The following is an 18663-nucleotide window of genomic DNA, read 5'->3' on the forward strand; positions in this document are numbered from 1 at the left end:
AAACTATGACATGGTCATTTCTGTCCTCTGACTCGAAGTCAAGATAACACCGTTGGGAGTATTTTAATGTGGAGGGTTGGGCAACAAAACCCCTCCAGCAAAGACCAGCTGAAATTTCTCAAAGTCTCACAAGGAACAAAGGTTTTTGTTAAAGATTTTATTTTCCCAATAAAACAAAATTTCACAACTTAACAAAATGCAAAGATAGCTCCACAAAAATGACAAATTGCAAAGTGACTACAAAGATTTGTCAAAGCTGTACTAAATCATGGTCAAAAAACATTTAGCAATAAGGGTTGTGACAGACTCTACTAGGGCAGCAGGAGGATATTCACTAGCAAAATCAAGCTTTGAACGAAGACAGTTCTATGTAAAGTAATAAGGTTTCTTGACATTCACGCCATATTCTGAGAGGGCAGGACTCAGGTCCTCCATAGTCAGAGTGTACTTCTTATCCTTCATATGGAAAAGAGAAAAACAGAAGGCCATTAATGATCAGGAACAAAACTATAAATCCTCTGTCAACACACACACACACACACACACACACACACACACACACACACACACACACACACACACACACACACACACACACACACACACACACACACACACACACACACACATTTTTATGGAGGTATCAGATTTAACCTTAAGATACTCACCTTTGTCTTACTTCTTGAGCTTCCTGAGGCAGTGCCCTTCATTTTGCAGTACTGCAGCGCATCATTGGCAATGTCAGAGATAAACTTCTGAGAGGCAAGGGAGATCAGACGGATTCTACACAAGCGAAAAAGAAAATCATCACTGTGTTGTTCCCGTTTATTCACAGCCAACCTGTGGCTTTATCTGTCTTGGCTAAAAACTGGTAAGTCCCGTTAAGTTCCTCTGATCTTAAGTTCACTTTTCACTCACTTACACAATGAAAACAAAGGGTGTGTGAGGCTGATGTAAATTCAGGCAACAGCGCTATTATTAAAACCATTTGTCAAAACTAATTCAGCACAGATTAGTTTCCCCAAATCTGTACAGGCATAAGGAAACATTCAAACAGGTTTTAAACTTCCCTATTTGATAAATGTTTTAGTTTGGGCTATAGGCATGTCGTCATGCTGTTATAGACCTGGGTTGTTACTTTTTAATGTGGCTTTAAATTCGTTTTTTTTCTTGCCGTGTATTCTTTTGTGACTGTGAAGTGTTTTGGGACAATGTTACACGGTGATATTACACTTAAAATAACATTTTATTGAACCCAATGCAAGGTATTGATCATACAGAGAAATGGATCACATTATCTTTTTTTAGACTAAGCTCACAAAATACTTATCATAATAATATTTTTAATGGTTTACTAAGATTTACCAAAGGTTTTGGCCATGTAAAACTGATGGCTATGACTATCATCTGAAACTATAAACTTTTAACATCATTTTGATTTATCTCATTTTGTTTTGTGGGTGTTAAGCAGACAGTCTCAAACCTAGAATTGCAGGTAGAACATGCTTACATTCTTGGATCAGATGCTTCAAAACCAGCCCGGTTGAGGTAGTAGCCTGTCACTGCATCAGGAATCTGAAAAAGCAAACAAACAACAAAACTAACTTATTTCTACGTAAAGAACATCATGACTGTATGCCTGCCATTCAGTGACGATCCACCAAAAACATATATGCAGATGTTGTAAATTTCTGACCTCTCTCACGGCATGAATGCATTGTGCAGTGAAAGTGACTGAAAGAAATCAGACTTACTGTGGGAGTGTACTCTTCCAGCTGCATGAGGAAATCGGCCAGCGGCGTGGTGGAGACAGCCAGCTTTACGTCTCCATTGGTGATGCCACCAGGCATGTAGACACCGTTGGAGACAGACGTGTCTGCCGCTGGTGCGACCACGGCCGCTGAGGCTGAAGCTGTTAAACAGAATACTGAAATGAGTTTGTACTTAATAAAACAATATATATACCATGAGTACATTGCACAAATAATAAAAGTATTTTTTTTACTTATGGGGAAATGAGTTTGACAGCAAAGGGCAAAGGTCAAACACTGTTTGCAAACGTGTTGCAAATAATTTTTAGGGCATAATATTGGGGTGCATAAAAAAAATGCTTAAGGTGCAAAAACACAGTATATTGTGACAGAGACTCAAAAACAAATCTCCCACCTTCAGTAGAATCAGAAACTGGCTATCCTACATTAAACTGGGTTATAGGGCTGCATTCAATCGTTTTCATTATTGATTAATCTTTAGATTATTTCGTAGAAAAATGACTTGGCTGTTTGGTCTTTAAAGTGACAGAAAATGGGGAAACCAAGTGTTTTCCCAAAGCCTAAAATGTCTCGTTTTGTCTTGACCAACAGTCCACAACCAAACGATATTCATCTTATTGTCATGGAGGACTAAAAGAACCAGAAAACAGTCCCATTTAAGAAGGCTGGAATCAGTGAGAGTGAGCATTTTGTTTCATTAAAAATTAAGTCATAACGATGATAATAATTATTATTAATCGGATATTCCTCGCTATTTTACCGAGCAACCTGATGTTGCCTTCGTGCAAGTCAGAGGAAATGTCCACGCTGCCTTCCATGAGGAGCTTTTGAAGGTCAGTCTGTTGATTGTATGATTTGTCATGTTAAACTCGTTGGTTAATGTTCAACTTGAACGATGTCGACCTCCGACATGACACGAACGCAGTAAACTACAAATGTCAAGCACAACAACATGGTCAAACTGTACCCAGAGTGACATAACGTTACCATGACTGGTGACCGAAGGGATGCTGCTGACGTTGGTTGTTGCGTTTTCATTTGCGATGCAATTACTTGAAGTTGAAGAAGTCGTCGACGGAACTCCTGTTGTGACAGACTGGTTTACGTTGTCTATATTCATCTTAATGTTAGCTCACACGCTAGCTCGCACAGACAGAAGTCGAAATATGCCCAAAAACCTCGATTCGGTGCTCTGCAGCTCTAAGACCAGTCTACTACACGATCTGATGGTGTTATAAGGAAGTCGGGTTTTTTAACTCAGAGATTAATGAAATCAGAGAATCTAGCTGGCATCCGAATTGTTTGTAGCTAATCGTGCAGGAGAAAGCAAGCTCACGCTACAGTTAATCGCGTCATGTGACTGGAGCTAGCTCGGACCCGACGGAGGGAGCCGAAGTTTACCGAAGTTTACGAAGGGAGCCGAAGTTTACGGAGGGAGCCGAAGTTTACGAAGGGCGCCGAAGTTTACGAAGGTAGCCGAAGTTTACCGAAGGTAGCCGAAGTTTACGAAGTTTACCGAAGTTTACCGAAGTTTACGAAGGTAGCCGAAGTTTACCGAAGTTTACGAAGGTAGCCGAAGTTTACCGAAGCTCCCGTGAAGTTGCATTGAATGTCGTTTGCACCTTGAACGATAAGCTTCCTAGATTTAGTTGTTAGCAGCTTGCGATGTACAAAACTAACACACAACAAAATAAGTCAGTTTGTTTAATATACGTGAACTATCTTAAACCACCAGCTTTCATCCGTACTACTATGATCGCATGGCTCAGAGTCACTCCAACTTCTCTCATATTACATCGATGTGTCCACAGTCCAAAGAGATTTAAATGTCCAAAATTATTCTTTAAAACAACAGATACAGATGCTTAATATATCCCGTTACCTGGGTAACTGAGTTTGTTTTAGGGTGTACTTTTCTAATCTTGTAACAATTTACAATATTTATAGTAGTTATAATATTTGTAGTTTACGTGAGCCCTGAACGCAGCAGCGTGATCACGTGCAGCCTGTAGGGGGCGTAGTCAGGAAATTGGGTCTTTTTAGTAATTTAATTTGTTGTACGAAGAAGTGAATCAATATGTCGCTGTTCGCTTTTGGCTGTTCAGACCGTAGAGTTTGTTCTTTTTATTAGCTCGAAGTATATTAATGTGAGACAGTTATTAGGGGAACAAAAGAGGTTTAAACACATGGACATTAAATAGATCTTCACAAAAACTCACGGGAACGCTGTTTTGAAACACATTTGACCCCCATTGTGAAGCTACAGGACTTATAACAGGAACATACAGCAGGTGGCGATAACGTTTCAATTCGTCATTAAAATGAAGAAGAAGACAATTTGACAGGAATATGATGTCTTTGTAGTGTCCAGACAAAATTGGACCGACGGGGAAGACAGACAGAAGGTTGTGACATCTGTATGGGGCAAAACAGGTACACCCAGCCGGGTCATGAACTCACGAATATCATTTACCAGAAAAATTGTTGAACAAATGTTAATAAGATACCCGCTTCTTTCATTTACTGTACCTGTTAGAGTCGTTCGTGTTAAATTTTTTTGATTTAGTTCACTTTCAAATTATGTATAATCCAGAGAACTGTGTGTTGAGAGTCATTTGCCAGATTATAGGAAGTCTGGTGTCCCTGACATGTTTGTGTCAGGTGTGTCTACACTCTCTGATCTGTGTCAAAGTTCCCAGGTTGGCAGAATGACTCCTCCCGTCCGCCTCATCGTGGTGGGAGCTGGTTGTCGAGGGGAGATCTACTCCCAGTTTGCATCCATTCATCCTGATCGCTTGAAGGTTAGGAGCTCTGCAGCCTGATAGTCTCAACATGGGGGGGCAGTTCAATGGACAGTGGTTTATTTTTTGATAAAAACATAATCTGGCACCATAAAATCTCCCAGCCAATGATGTAGTCATTGACAAGATAGCCAAGACAAAACATGTAATGTAGTGACAATCCTCAATGTTTTCAGTAATAACATACTGTAGATTGCAAAAGTACATTGAAATAAATGATCAGTTCACCGCACTGATACTGATTTCATGAGCCGAATATTTTTCCACCATTGCACGGTTTGTATTGTCTAACAGAGCACTTGCTATTTCCATTTTATTTATGCTTTTTTTTTTTTTACCTTTTCAGGTTGTCGCTGTTGCTGATCCAAGGAAGTTTGCCCGCACCAAACTTCAACAACAACACAAGATCGTAGAGGAAAATGTATTTGAAGGTGAGCATCAACAGAAAAAAAAACCTATATTGAATACTTTATAACCATAACACATAATCATTTAATCTTTTTTTTTTTCTACATAGACTGGCACAGTCTCATTGAAAGAGACAAGTTTGCAGATGCTGTGGCAATTTGCACTCCAGACCGCCTTCATAAGGTAAGCGTACGTCATATTCTGTATATGTATGATGTATTTTAGTTCTCTGTGTGCCCATTTCCTTATTGATCTAAGTTAGTTGGGAACTTTGTCTTTGGCTAATTGTTCTAGTAATCTAGTTTACTGTATGTTCCCCAGGAACCTGCTGTGGCCTTTGCAAAGAAGGGTTACAATGTTCTTCTGGAGAAACCTATGGCAGTAAGTGTTTTGAAAATACATATAAGGAATAACTTCAACTTTGATATGAATGTTTCTAGTGCCTACAGATTGATTTAACAGCTATTTGGTATTACTTCTAAGAAAAAAGTTGTATTATATTTTTAATCAGACTGCAGTATGATTCTAATCCTTCAATTGAAAACAATTGATGTGTTCATATGACTTTAGACAACTGCAGAAGACTGCTCAGCAATCGTGGAGGCTTGTATTCAGAGTGGTGTGATGCTGTCCGTGGGTCATGTTCTCCGGTACGATCCAGTCATCCACAAGATAAAGGTGATCAGTTTCTGTTACATTTCATTTATCCAAATATTGAACAGTTCTCTTCACCAGCCAACAGTCTCAGTTTGGGTTCAAAGATGTTAATGTCAGTGCCTTCAAATATTTTTTCCTCATTTAAATAGGTAGGTAGGTAGGTAGGTAGGTAGGTATATACTTTATTAATCCCGAGGGGAAATTTTTTCGCCACAGCAGCATACATACAGGAGCAATAATATAAACAATAGAATAAAATAATAATAATAGAATAGAATAATATAATAGAAAAGCAATAAAATAAAAAATATAAATATAAAATATAAAATGCACAGTACATACAGTACATTAAATATCTATATATATTATATACAACAAACCAATAAACACAGTCAACATATATATATATATATATATACATACGGTACAGTATATATCTATATATATAATATACATACAATATATATATATAATATATACAAATGAGCAACACACTCACAGAATCTGCAACAGTGAGATCAGTCAGCATATAGAGCTGTTTACATTTTTTGAACTGAGTTTTGTTAAGTTAAAATTCCTTTTAAAGGAAAAGTATTTCTCTTTTGTGAATGAGCAAAATTGCAAAAAGCTGCACTCAATTAAAGAGTAGAGGTAACAAAGTGTGCAGTACTTGTTTTGTGAAAATCGGGTTTAAACCTGTAAATTAATTTTTATTGAGGAAAGATAACTATGTTTTTGCATGTTTAAATCACCAAGAAGAAGAAGAAAATGTTCAAAATCCATTTCAGGATTTTGCCATGTTTTGGTTTCAGAAATTAAAATCAATTAATGTTTTTGTAGGAGCTCATAGACGCTGGAGTCATAGGAGATGTGATCCATATTCAGCACCTTGAGCCGGTAAGAACGCAAACACAGTAGGAATATTTGCAGTCCCTTATTTAACCCATTCATTCAACAGTAGCATGTTCTTGTATTTTGGATAAATCAAAGTACAATGGTCAGACCTACAGAAAAGATCTCCTTTTCATGTTCCATCACTGAAGACACGGCAGTTACACCACAGTAAACATGTATGTAGTCACCCATTGGTAAGCCTTGTCGCATAGATTTGCATATTTATCAGAATCAGAATCAGAAATCAATAAATCCCTGTAACTTCTGTTAGTATTCTTGATTGCAGGACATAAGACCACAATATAATAAGATAATCATAACATGAAGAACCAGACATTTGAAGAACATTTACCCACAGTGATGTGATTTTGCCATGGCAACATTGGTTGAAAAGCATTAAACTAACACTGTTTATACAAAGTGTTTAAAAATAGCATCGACCTCTTGTTCCAGGTTGGGTTTTATCACTTTGCTCACTCATTCGTTCGAGGGAGCTGGAGGAATGAAGTGGAGAGCTCTTTTGCTCTTCTGGCTAAATCGTGCCATGACATCGACCTAATACATCACTGGGCTGGAGCACGCAGGTAAACCATCAGTCAGCAGTCAATGATCAACTCCAGGCTCATGTCATGTTCAGAAGATGAAATAAGTTCTGCAAAAAGTTACCGTTAACTATGTATTACTTTTTTGGGTGCTTCAGTCCGGATAATGCTAACACAGATTATAGCCCCCACCCTGGCTTTGTTGGACCACAGACAGACAGGGACTTCTGTTGTGTATTCATTTTGTTTTTCTGAAGATCAATCATTAACATGTCAGCTTGTACTTGCCAGGTGTGTGAAAGTGTCATCATTTGGATCTGTCAGCCACTTCCAAAAAAAACACAAGGTATGTTTTCTGTTAAATCGTGACTCTTACAAAAGGAAATCAGAAGCCCCAACAGAGAGAGGCTGTTCTTGATTGTAGTTATTATTCCGCGTTATTATTATTCTCCTTAAACAACTGCATTTTTTGAAGTTTTATCATATTAAAAAACTCATGAAAGTTGGTACACGTGTGTCTCCTGGCGAAAATGTTTTTATTTTAGTGGAGTCGTGAGTGGGCGTGGCCAAATGGCTCACTAGCGCCCCCTAAACAGATGACTCGGCGGTTACATTTACCTACATGCACGAAATTTGGTGGACATGTGTATCACACCTATATGTACAAAAAAGTTCCAACGCACCATTAAGTCAACTCAACAGGAAGTCCGGCATTTTGAATTTAGTCGACATTTTTGGCGATTCACACGTTGTATTTTAACGAACTCCTCCTACAGATTTGAAATTTATTCTGTGCACTCTTAACATGTTTGGAATTAAAAGTTATTAAAAGGATTTGTTTTCGTCGATCGGTGTTGCCGTGGCGTGACGGCCAAAAAGTGACACAAAGGTCATACTGTAGCATTTCATCCAAAAAGTGACCCAAAAATCACTTTTGGGTCGCTTTTTGCTATAATATGACTTTTTTTTCATAATTTAGTCGACATGCTATAGTGTGATTTAAAAAAAAAAAAAAAAAGTCATGACAAAGGAGGGAGTCTCGAATCCATAAAGGGTGTGTCTAAATCTTTTTGGATTTCTGTCCGAACTACCACAAACTTTATCCCCCAAAATCCCATTAACACATTTTAATGCATTATAGTATGACTTTTTTTTTTTCCGGACAAAATACTATAGTATGACAGTGGTGCACTGGTTAAAGCAGTTGCCTCACAATGAGAAGTAACTGGGTTCAATCCCCACTTGAGGCATTTATGTCAGTTCAGAAAAAGGTTATACTCCAAAAAGTGATAAAAAAAAAAGTCATACTATGTTGTCCAAAAAGTGACCCAAAAGTCATTTTTGTATATACTATATAGTATATAGTATAGCCAGGCCGATGCAGCTAAGTTTGATGTTTCGCCATGACACAGGAAGTTGATGTTTAAGGTCCAACGATGCTCCAAACGTCACAAAACTTTGCACCAACTTTCATGTGTTTTTGTAGATGTTAAAGCTGCCAAAAAAAGCCAATTTCTTTTTTTTAAGAAGAATAAGGAACGAGATTGAGAAAAAAATTAAAACTGCAAGCGGGAATATGCAGACCCTCATATCGCGAGGGCCCACATATCACTGCTTGCAGTTTTAATTCATTCTGTAGTTTGAAGAGTGAATTTTCTTTTAACTGTTAATCTGCTTCATGAAAGAGTGTATAAAAAGACATACCCTCTTCAAACTGTGCTGTTTTTTTGCATAATCAATATGTATTATATCCATGTTAGTTGTCTGAGATAGGTTGACAGACGTCGTCATACTAAGAACATAAAATGTGACGTTGCTTGTTTCTGTCAGCCCACAGGTGCTGCAGATCGCTGCTTTGACTGTTCAGTAGAAAGAAACTGTCCATACTCAGCATGCAAAATCTACCTGGATAGAGTGAAACACGTAAACATTTCAACACATTATTTTCACTAATTATGCACTACACCATCTGTGAATATCATTCTTAACCTCCTAATCATATTTTTATATGTGCTGTCTGTATGTGTGTCAGGGCCACACCGGCTGGCCGGTATCAGTCATATGCCCCAACTCATTCCCAGACATTGAGTCAGTGACGGAGGCACTGAAGACTGGACCCTATGGCCGCTGTGTCTATGAGTGTGACAATGATGTCTGCAGTAACCAGGTTAGAAAACACTCCCATCACCCCACGCTGCTCCACAACGTCATCAAACTCTGTTCTGTTTGTTTTTTCTATTGATTGAGAGACCTTTATAAGAATAAATTACATAATGTGCATTTAAACAAACATGTAAAGTCCTTCTTTCACACTTCTGTGCTTTTGTCTCGTCTTGTTTATATGTTCTGTTTGAGCAGGTTGTTAACATGGAGTTTGAAGGAGGTCTGACTGCAGCTTTTTCCATGGTGGCGTTCACAGAGGAGATCTGCAAACGAAAAACAACCATCAATGGCAGCAAGGTAGGACTGGAAGGAATGTGGATGGAAGAAAAACAAAAGGGAAACACAGGAAAACATCAACCACGCATGCATCAAATGTTGGCCTACAGAGAGCAAAATTATAGTTAAACAAGTTTCTACATTGAAGACAAAACAGGGTCATAATGGGGAAAAAAAAAATCACATATCACAGTAGTGCCTACCATATACACTTTATAACCACTTTTATGTGGACACCAAAACATTCTACCCCTATGTAATTCTTGAAAATTCCATTTTGAAATAATAGGCATTAATATGCAGCTATAACTTACAAGCCAACAGCAACTTTAGAGGGAAGACTGTACACAGGATTTTTAAATCTGGCTGCAAAGTTTCGTTTCCCATTCAGCTACAAGAATATCAGTGAGGTCAGACAGTAATTTCGAGCAGTAAGACTTCTGGACATCATTCCTTCCCCAAAACTGTTGCCACAAACTTGGATGCACTTCACTTTGTTGTTATTTTCCATCCCATAATGCACAAGGCATGAGAGCACATGGAGTGTCCACTTACTTTTGGCAATATTATTGCACCTTGAAATTAATATATTTTCAAACAAGCGGAGTGAGACTCCCTGAACAGGTGGGTTGAGGTCTGCTTCCAAACAAAGTCTGGTGCAGTTCGATTTGAAGTATGAATACAGAATGGACCAAAGACATCAAGAAAAACTATACTTAGGATTTATGTTGCCCATTAAAGTTCGGTACAGGCGTTGAAACCACTTGTCAGTGTGGACAACAGAGGAATTCCTGGTGCTGCGTTGACTCCTCAATACATTTTACAAGCTTTTTGCAGGTTTACAGCTGGTAAAAAATACCACCACATATACAAAAATCCCACAAGTCCATCTAGCCCATCACACAGCATCATTGTGGAAGTCTGTCACTAGTAGAGGTTGTGATATTCTCCCTATGCCTTTTGTTTACATCTTTTGGTTCACTGTAAGAGATTACAGTGCCAACGCAAAGCAAACCAGGATTAAGATGTGACAATGTGTCATTTTCTGCAAGTATAAACACACATTACATCATCAGCCATCTAATTGACATGCTATCAGTTGATTAAGTGGCATTTTAACACATTTTAACACCTGAAAGTTTTGAGAGGGAAAATCTTCAGTATGTGGATCTGATGACCAAATAGTTAACCCTGATTGTATTTGGGCCAAACACAGTGAACCTTCATGATGTATCCTGAAGAACTAGAAAGTAACAAATTCGAGCTTCGGCATCATGGTATGACCAAACAAAATCATATTGGGATGTTTGGATAAGATGCTCCTGAGATGGAGTATCAGCTGTCTGCCACCTAATGAACTGTGTCTTCACAGGGGGAGCTCTCATATGACGGCCATGAGATCCATGTGTTTGACTTCCTGACGCAGAGATCCACAAAGCACACAGCACGCTGTAACGCCCACAGGAGCTTTGGCATGAGTGGGCACGGTGGAGCAGACTACCACCTGATGGATGCCTTTATTTCTGCTGTGGCGGTGAGTAACTAACTAATACTGTTCACTAATTATTTCATCAATGTCTTGTTGTTGTTGAGATTTTATTGAAACAGCTCATGTGGTTATAACTGTATATAAACAGCTCTGATTTGAATGTTAACCTTTTTATAGACAGTTGAGTTACTTACACTTGTTTAGGATAAGGACAGATTATAGATCTTCACTGCATTTACGGTTTTGTACCAGTGCAGGAGGTACTGACACACTTTTTAAAAGATGTGCATATGTATCTACATGCTCTGGTGGTTGATTAATTGTGGGTGTGTTTGTCTTTGTGTTTCTGCGAGTGCAGAACAATGATCCATCCTTGATTCGATCGGGTCCCAAGGAGACGCTGCAGAGCCATTTGCTGGTGTTTGAAGCCGAACGGTCGCGACTGGAGAGCAGAGTGGTTTACTGTGCTGAGACTGACCACAGCTAGAAGACTGCAAAGCATTTTCAGTATGTAAGGGGTCTGTCCTTCAAAAAAAAAACTCTCTGATGACGCCTAGACGATTAACTGTGGTATTAAACATAAATGAAAATAATGTGTAATCACACTTATTTTTTATTTCATATTGATCAGGGAATTTTTTTAATAGTATCTGTGCTTGTGTGTGTGTGACTGAAAGTGATTGAATGTACTGTGATTTGTGATTGATTAGTTGTACAGCTGTCATGTTATTATCATTGTTTAAACAAGAGATGTTCTTGTGACTGTTCATGCCAGTTGATCTGTCACTGAACAGCTTCTTATAATACTCAGGGCATAAATGTAATCACCCACTAATGAGCTACTGTATGGAGACATTACTGATTCCACTTTATTTAGGAGAGGACGTAAATTCACTGAAATGAACTGAAATTAAATGAGAATTAATTCACACAAACATTGAATTGGCAATAATGTGCTATTAGCGCTCACACTTGTAATAATTTCCTGTGAAACTAATACTTTGTACACTGACACTGAACTGCATATGTTTATATGATTATATATCTAAACACAGCTCAGCATAGACTTGTTTCCAGTTTTTTTTTAGTTGCTCCCTGATGTGTGCAGTAGATCACAGCAGCTCCACAGAGCAGCACCGACTGTCAACATCAGCTCAGTGTGTCTGCTTGTTCCTCCCAATCTGAGAATTATATTAAAAAAAAAAATCTCTTTTAGTCGAGCCTTTCACCGCATTTAATGAATTCAATAAAATCAACCATTGGAATATGACTAAAAGGCATTTCTTCTACTATGTATTTTTTTCTGAGAGAAAGAGTGGTTACATCTCATAAAAATGTAATAATTACAGTTGGGCTACCAGAGATTCATAACCTTTGTATTACAAACACAACTCTTTCATCATTTTTAACTGAGAGGGTGATAACAAATTCATATTATGTATTTTAGTTTGTTTAATTTTGAAGAGTCATACTCACCCTCTTATTGACCATCGTCAATAGAGCCTCTCTACTCATTGGCTCCTTTGCCTCCAGCACCACTGAGTCCACTGGTTTCGGGTCATGACTGAGGTATTACATACGTTGTACATTTTTAAAATCAGAGCAGAGAGAGTAGGATGATTACTGACTATGAGACAGTCTCCTACAGTCTGATTGCACCTTTGATCTCTGAGTATTATGAGTGATATAAAAAGCACTTACCAAGCTGCAGGTTTTGCTGCAGCAGTGGTCGCTTGGACTGCTTGGGGGGTTAAACCCAGGAGCTGGACTGCAACAGCACTCAGAATGTCAGTGTCCTGGAGATGATGAAGTACATTAATATGTGGTAGAAATGGGCATTTCCATAACCTCGTATGTTCTGTTATATATTTATTCCTTTTTTTTTTTTCAAGAATTAGTTAGTGGCCTTCAATCAAAATCAGAAATCTTCACTGGTGTCCATGTGTGGTGGTGATCTTAAAAGATAGAGGCAGCGATCAAGGTGGAGAACATGAGGCAGTAGCTGGCTCTCGATACACAGACACCAGAATTGACATAATGTGGTGTCAACGTACCCACTGGCTGAGCTTCTTTGGGAAGTTCTGGTAGGAGTGCAGAGTAAAAAGCTCACTGACTCTGCCCTCCACCATTCTCAGCTGCTCTGTGATCTCTTCATACTGGACTCCATCAGCGGAGCCCAAGTCGTCATATATCACCGAGCTGTCATAACTAATCCGAAACAATGATTTAATACCTAGTAAAAGGGAGACACATAAAGAAAATTAACAATATTTCTACAAGAATGATATTCAGTCAGAGACACTTAGTCATCACCATTTTCAGCAAATGGATATACATGTATGGTTACATTTGGTGAAAGAGGCTCTGCTGTTTGAGGAAGCTTTCAAACAATTTAAACACCAAGTTCATCCCCCTTAATGAACACAAACATGAACATTAAATCTGAGTTGAATCAATCAATACCACAGGAGGTGGTTGGGGTGGTGGAAGGAGCTGTGGCAGCGAGCAGTGTTGTCATGAGTGTGATTGGCAGGTTGTACACCATCCACTTAAATGAATATGATTGGATGTTACTAGCTGCACAACTATGAATGAGCCAAACACTGTAAAGCGGCATGTTTTACAAGAATCTGCAACGATCTACAGCTGCTGCCAATTGACCAATACAACCACAACTTCAGTGGTGCATCTGAACTAACACTCCACTTTATTTATGACATTTCTTCTATCTCCAAGTGAAAATTACAGACAAGCTTCACTGCCTGTAGTGTAGTAAGATATTTTATATTCTTGTCTATACTTATTCATCTACACGACAGCTGATGACAGGCCTGAGAGGTCCTTTAGTTTTGTTTGTCAATTCTGCTATTAAAACTACAGCTTCTACCAAGTAGTAGTTTAATATTAATTAATACAAACATTTACAACCAGCTTTTGCTTCTTTTGTATAATTCTATGGGTTTGTTTGACCCTTCTAATTTGATTTATCAGTAAAGTTTGTCGACCTTGTCTGTTTTTACTTGTTGACTTGCCTCCACACTGACCGGCTACAACATAACGTCCTGCATACATTCAATCTCCACAGCAACATTATTTCAGTATGGCCTGTATCTTTAAGTCATTTACTTTGCTGTACCTTTGTTGAGCTGATCCAAGAGTTTTTCAATGAACTCAATATGCAGTTTATAAGCTGCCAGCTGTTGCTCAGAAGTTTCCTGCTTGATGGAAACTGTCTGCCAAAGAGCCTGATGCTGCTCCTGCTGCTTCTGCTCCTCAGCTGCAAACACCTTCTTTTCCCCGTGAAGCTTTCAGTCCAACACATAATGGAAAGACATACAACCACAGGGACACTTTATTTCCTTATATCTACCTCCCAACACTCTAACACAGACACAAACACAGATAACACAAACCTGAGCGACCTCCCTTCGAATGGTCTCTACTTCCTTCTGCTGACAGTTGATGAAGTTCCGTAAAACGTAGTTCTGCTCCTCCACTGATGGAAATATGAACAATATATTTTGATTCCTAAAAAAATGCAAACCTTCATTTGACTCAGTAAGATTTACAGGAAACTTACCCTGTATGAAGTCGCTCACCAGTGTGTCCAGGTCAATTTTCTCTGTCTCGCTAAGGATTTTTGTGATAGCAGCCTCAAAATCTTCCACTCCCCATTCCTGCGGCTCTCGTCGCTTGATGTTTTCCGCTGTGGGGACAAATTTGAAAGTGAAGTGAAACCCATATACTACAAGGTCCTTACTTTACTCACCATATCCCATAGGTGAATCTTATACCAGCCGTATACATGTACTTTTATTTTTGGGAAATTAGTTTTGTGTGCTTATCCAGCTTATTTCATACTGGCTTACTAAATACATTTAATCCAATTTAAAATCACTTGCCTATTTAAAATTAGAGAGAAAAGATAGTTGAGTGATTTGGTGTGTATTTGTTCTAGTTTAAGGATTTTAAATCATGTGAAAGAGCAAAACGTTTTCTGGTCAAATCATGACATTTGTTGTTACTTTTTCTGTAGTTGATGTCCAGGTTGAGGAATGGACTATGCTTTATGTCGAGAAAAGCATGTACATTGCTGTAATAGGAGAGTTCTCGTTCCAGGTTAATGCAGTCTCTGGTGTGCTGAGCCACATTCCTAGCATTCTGGTCTCTCAGCATCTTCAGTTTTTCCTGATTCTTGACACTAGATGGAGCCATAAACAGTCAGTTATACATCGTGAATTTACTTCATGAATCTAAACTGTTCTCTGTGGAAAATCTCTAAAAAAAAGGAAGCAGGCACATCCATACATGCAAATTTAGTCTAATGTGTCTCTTGTTTTTTATGAAGGAACTTAAAGTTGCCCTCCATGAGATATCAGGACATTTAGGGAAGGTTGACAATCTGATTTAGACTGCTTCAGAATGGTTTACCTGGCATTAAAATCTTCATCGCATTTAGCCATCGTTTTAGAAATAGTCTTGCGAACTGCAAGCAGCTCCTGGATGAAATAAAACAGAGTTAATGGCCTACGGTCTCAAAATATTACCAGTTTAAGACCCCTTGTGGCTATACCACATCAAAACACCTCTGCTATCAACAGCCGGCTCTGACACTGTTCCCAAAACTCCCCAGCTTCGAGGAGAGTGTTAAATCCACTGTTGAAAACTAATACAGCTCATACTTTCTGTGATTTAGAGTCAGAGGAATGGACGAATCATTATGGCTCTTCTTCATTGGTGGGATGTAGCAGCAGCAAAATGCACATTTAAAAACTGAGTGTTGTTGAGTGAACCCACCATTTCCAGCAGAGCTTTAACACGCTGGAAGTCGTTCTTCTCCAACTGCAATATCTTCAGCTTCTCCCTCAACTCTCTCATCCTCACCATTCGCTTGTTCAAGCATTTGTAACCCTGGAATAGAAACTTTCGGGTTTACAAGTACCAGGTGTCAAGGTGGAGTGAAAACAACTGAACAGAAACAAAACAGAAGCAGTAAGTATGAGGGACAGCTCACAAAACTTTTATTTTAATCAAGAAATAATAAATAAAGTGGAATTTCTGTTAGAGTAGATTCTGGATGGAACACTAACCCAGCCGAGTTTGTTTTCTACTCTTGTGATTTTTAGTAAGTTGGTGTTGTCAAATTTCCGACTCTCCTGTGTGGTTCCCCCAACAGCCCTCTTTCCTGCCAGCATCCTCTCCCACTTCAGAATCTGAAAAACAAAGTCAACAAGTGGGATCAGTTGTACAAACAAAATCAAGAGGACTTCATTGTGACGGAAAACACACTTCACCTGATCTTTTAAAACAGCCACTTTGGCTTTTTCAGCCTCCTGCTCCGCATCCAGTCTGTCTCCACAGGCCAACATGGCGGTGAGGTCCTGAGCAACCGTGGCATCAGTCCTGCGCTTAGAGCAACTCTGGGATACTCTCAGACTACGTAAAAGCTCTTCACGGTCATCTTGTAGCCTCTGGATCTCTCGTCTGATGACACACAAACATATGTACACGCAGCGTTTGCTCAAATGGCCTTAGTTCAGATTAACTGTTTGTTTTCTCAATGGTTACAAATAATAATACAAATAACAATTCAAGATGACAGTACACATTTAATGTCAGGTTCATGAACACATGTTAGTCTGTCACCGGCATGTTTTGTCGTGATTATTTAACTAAATGAATTTAATCTGTTCATTTCACTTTAAAGGGATTTTGCATGGACTCAAGCGATCATGAAAAATGTCTCTGAAGCCGCCACAGAAAGGTAAAGAAAATGGACCGCTTACTTGTCTCTGTCAATGAGGACTTTGGTTTTCTCCTTGTATGTCCGACTGATTTCCTCTGATTTGCGACACTGTCGCTGCAGTTTGATCAGGTCTGCATCAGCTGTAGGATAAACAGCTGATTACATAACTACTGATTAAAATAAATGGTGAATTTGATTTGATGAATTTCCTCCAATTGGTGTTGTGTAAGAGATGTGGAGCAAATCAGACCGGATGTTATTTTATATTACGTACAACTAACTACATTTGGTAAATCAACCATATGTCTTTACCAAACGAATAATTGTTTTTCTTTATTAATTCATCGATGCACTGTTTTCTCTGTTTAGTCTGTAAAATGTCAGAAAACTGATGGTGATTAATAATCGACTAATCATTGCAACTTCAACACAAAATGCTGCCAACTATGGTTTTGATTAAAAAAAAATAATTGGGAATTAAAGGCAGGAAAATGTAAAAAGTGATGTTCATGATATAAACACAGTTACTGAGCTGAAAACGGTTCATGTTGGACTGTAATTATCACAATATTTGATTAAAAATGATAATAATCACCAAACATTGGTCGTGATAACTCACAATAATCGATCAGCAGATTACTTCTGACGGAAAATGATCGCTGGTTCATGGTGAACTTCAGCCTGTCTTCTTATCTTGACACTGAAAATTAAAATTAAAATTAATATTAATATTAATGCATCAACGTTATCAGATTATTAACAACTGAACTGAAGCCTGTAATTAGTTTAGCTGGGTTAAATTGTAACTACCGTTAGCCTGGCGTTGGTTGTTAACTCGCTGGTAAGAAGCTTAAGTGTACTTAATGTTAAATATTAAGTGTTAAACTTTTAATAATTAAAAACTCTAAAGATGCAACAGACACTTTATTTTAGGTAAAGCTGCCGTTAGCTGTTAGCCATTAGCCAACCTCGGTAGCGGAGCTGGCTAACTAAGATCATGAATTGAATTTAGCAAACGTTACCAATAGTGAAGAAGATAAGTTAAAACAAACTATAAAGGCAGAAGGAGACCGAAATGAATAAATCGCGCTTATTTACTGTCTATATTGAGTTAGTTAGTTGGCTAAATCGTAATGTTTTGTTTGTTTGTTTTTTCAATTCAAAGCTAGCTAGCGATGTCAGTTAATCTGCTGTTACAGAGACGGTATCAGTTAGTTACGTCATCAGACACGTGGACAAATTAATTATAATATAGTCAATTTAATAACGAATAAACACATCAAAATATGACACCAGTTCTACAGATATTAGCAGAGCGCTCACAGTAATATGACCTTTATAGTATATCAACAAGGAGCAACTCATCAGGTCGTTTTGCTTAAGACAATATCACTTTTATTGTTTAAATGAAATAAAAATTAAAAATAAAACAATAGCTAATTATGACTGAAGATGTCAAAACTAAACTTTATAATATAAATTGATGTTGAACAGGTAATCACTGTGCACGCTCCTCAACGCAGTAGGACTCACATTGCATCACCATCATGGTAAAATAGCACTTAAATGATATCTGTAAATCACATTCTCTTATGGAGGGAGGTGTCCTTAATTACCCTGTGAGCAGGAGTCAACAACAGCACACCACTGGACCTTGCAACACATCCAGGATGACTAATTCTGGAGCATGTCCCATGTAGTCCATACACTCCCACAGGGATCATGTGCTGATGATTGGATGTTCACAGTTATAAGACTACTGTGGCAAGAAGGGTGTGTAGAGAAAACTGTACAAATGACGAAATGATTGAATCACAGAAAAACTTTGACCTGGTGCCAGAATAGGATTACAGCAGTGGTGTGAACAGACACTCCTTTGAGAAAAAGCTGCAGTTTCCATTTGATGTAATCTGCT

The 18663-nt window shown here is 38.4% G+C and overlaps 3 protein-coding genes across 3 annotated transcripts; 1 reads left to right on the forward strand and 2 right to left on the reverse strand.

Annotated features, from left to right (window-relative positions):
• Positions 1 to 147: 147 nt before the first annotated feature.
• Positions 148 to 3139, reverse strand: taf10 (TAF10 RNA polymerase II, TATA box binding protein (TBP)-associated factor). The gene is made up of 5 exons (XM_069723424.1): positions 2760 to 3139; positions 1755 to 1912; positions 1511 to 1575; positions 669 to 783; positions 148 to 456 (listed from the first exon to the last, which is right to left on the reverse strand). Exons 1-5 carry the CDS (start codon positions 2890 to 2892, stop codon positions 367 to 369), a joined length of 561 nt encoding a protein of 186 aa, XP_069579525.1. The 5' UTR covers positions 2893 to 3139; the 3' UTR covers positions 148 to 366.
• A 749-nt stretch (positions 3140 to 3888) lies between these two features.
• LOC138635772 (putative oxidoreductase YteT) lies at positions 3889 to 12282 on the forward strand. Its single transcript, XM_069723421.1, has 14 exons — positions 3889 to 4205; positions 4465 to 4573; positions 4920 to 5004; positions 5091 to 5164; positions 5303 to 5362; positions 5552 to 5659; positions 6479 to 6535; positions 6986 to 7116; positions 7366 to 7420; positions 8905 to 8997; positions 9107 to 9241; positions 9433 to 9534; positions 10886 to 11047; positions 11361 to 12282. The coding sequence occupies exons 1-14, from the start codon at positions 4192 to 4194 to the stop codon at positions 11487 to 11489; spliced, it is 1314 nt and encodes a 437-aa protein (XP_069579522.1). The 5' UTR covers positions 3889 to 4191; the 3' UTR covers positions 11490 to 12282.
• LOC138635781 (outer dynein arm-docking complex subunit 1-like) lies at positions 11556 to 18294 on the reverse strand. Its single transcript, XM_069723440.1, has 14 exons — positions 18282 to 18294; positions 16789 to 16888; positions 16297 to 16486; positions 16093 to 16215; positions 15800 to 15913; positions 15434 to 15501; positions 15028 to 15203; positions 14583 to 14708; positions 14416 to 14498; positions 14139 to 14307; positions 13057 to 13235; positions 12704 to 12798; positions 12479 to 12566; positions 11556 to 11567 (listed from the first exon to the last, which is right to left on the reverse strand). The coding sequence occupies exons 1-14, from the start codon at positions 18292 to 18294 to the stop codon at positions 11556 to 11558; spliced, it is 1536 nt and encodes a 511-aa protein (XP_069579541.1).
• Positions 18295 to 18663: the final 369 nt, after the last annotated feature.

Source organism: Brachyistius frenatus, unplaced genomic scaffold (genome assembly GCF_029030835.1).
Source record: "Brachyistius frenatus isolate BFR_SWC_R1_liver_20210118 unplaced genomic scaffold, ASM2903083v1 Contig_327, whole genome shotgun sequence".
Classification (NCBI taxonomy): Eukaryota; Metazoa; Chordata; class Actinopteri; family Embiotocidae; genus Brachyistius; species Brachyistius frenatus.

Excerpts from the sequence above, each read along its gene's own strand:
- taf10 (XM_069723424.1), bottom strand. The coding sequence starts at position 2,892 with ATGAATATAGACAACGTAAACCAGTCTGTCACAACAGGAGTTCCGTCG. Across the intron at positions 1,576-1,754 it reads TGGAAGAGTACACTCCCACA|ATTCCTGATGCAGTGACAGG; the intron begins GTAAGTCTGATT and ends TTGCTTTTTCAG. Across the intron at positions 457-668 it reads GCTCAAGAAGTAAGACAAAG|GATAAGAAGTACACTCTGAC; the intron begins GTGAGTATCTTA and ends TTCCATATGAAG.
- LOC138635772 (XM_069723421.1), top strand. Across the intron at positions 7,117-7,365 it reads CACTGGGCTGGAGCACGCAG|GTGTGTGAAAGTGTCATCAT; the intron begins GTAAACCATCAG and ends TGTACTTGCCAG. Across the intron at positions 9,535-10,885 it reads CAACCATCAATGGCAGCAAG|GGGGAGCTCTCATATGACGG; the intron begins GTAGGACTGGAA and ends GTGTCTTCACAG.
- LOC138635781 (XM_069723440.1), bottom strand. Across the intron at positions 14,709-15,027 it reads GGACATCAACTACAGAAAAA|CGGAAAACATCAAGCGACGA; the intron begins GTAACAACAAAT and ends TTGTCCCCACAG. Across the intron at positions 14,499-14,582 it reads GGTGAGCGACTTCATACAGG|TGGAGGAGCAGAACTACGTT; the intron begins GTAAGTTTCCTG and ends TATTTCCATCAG.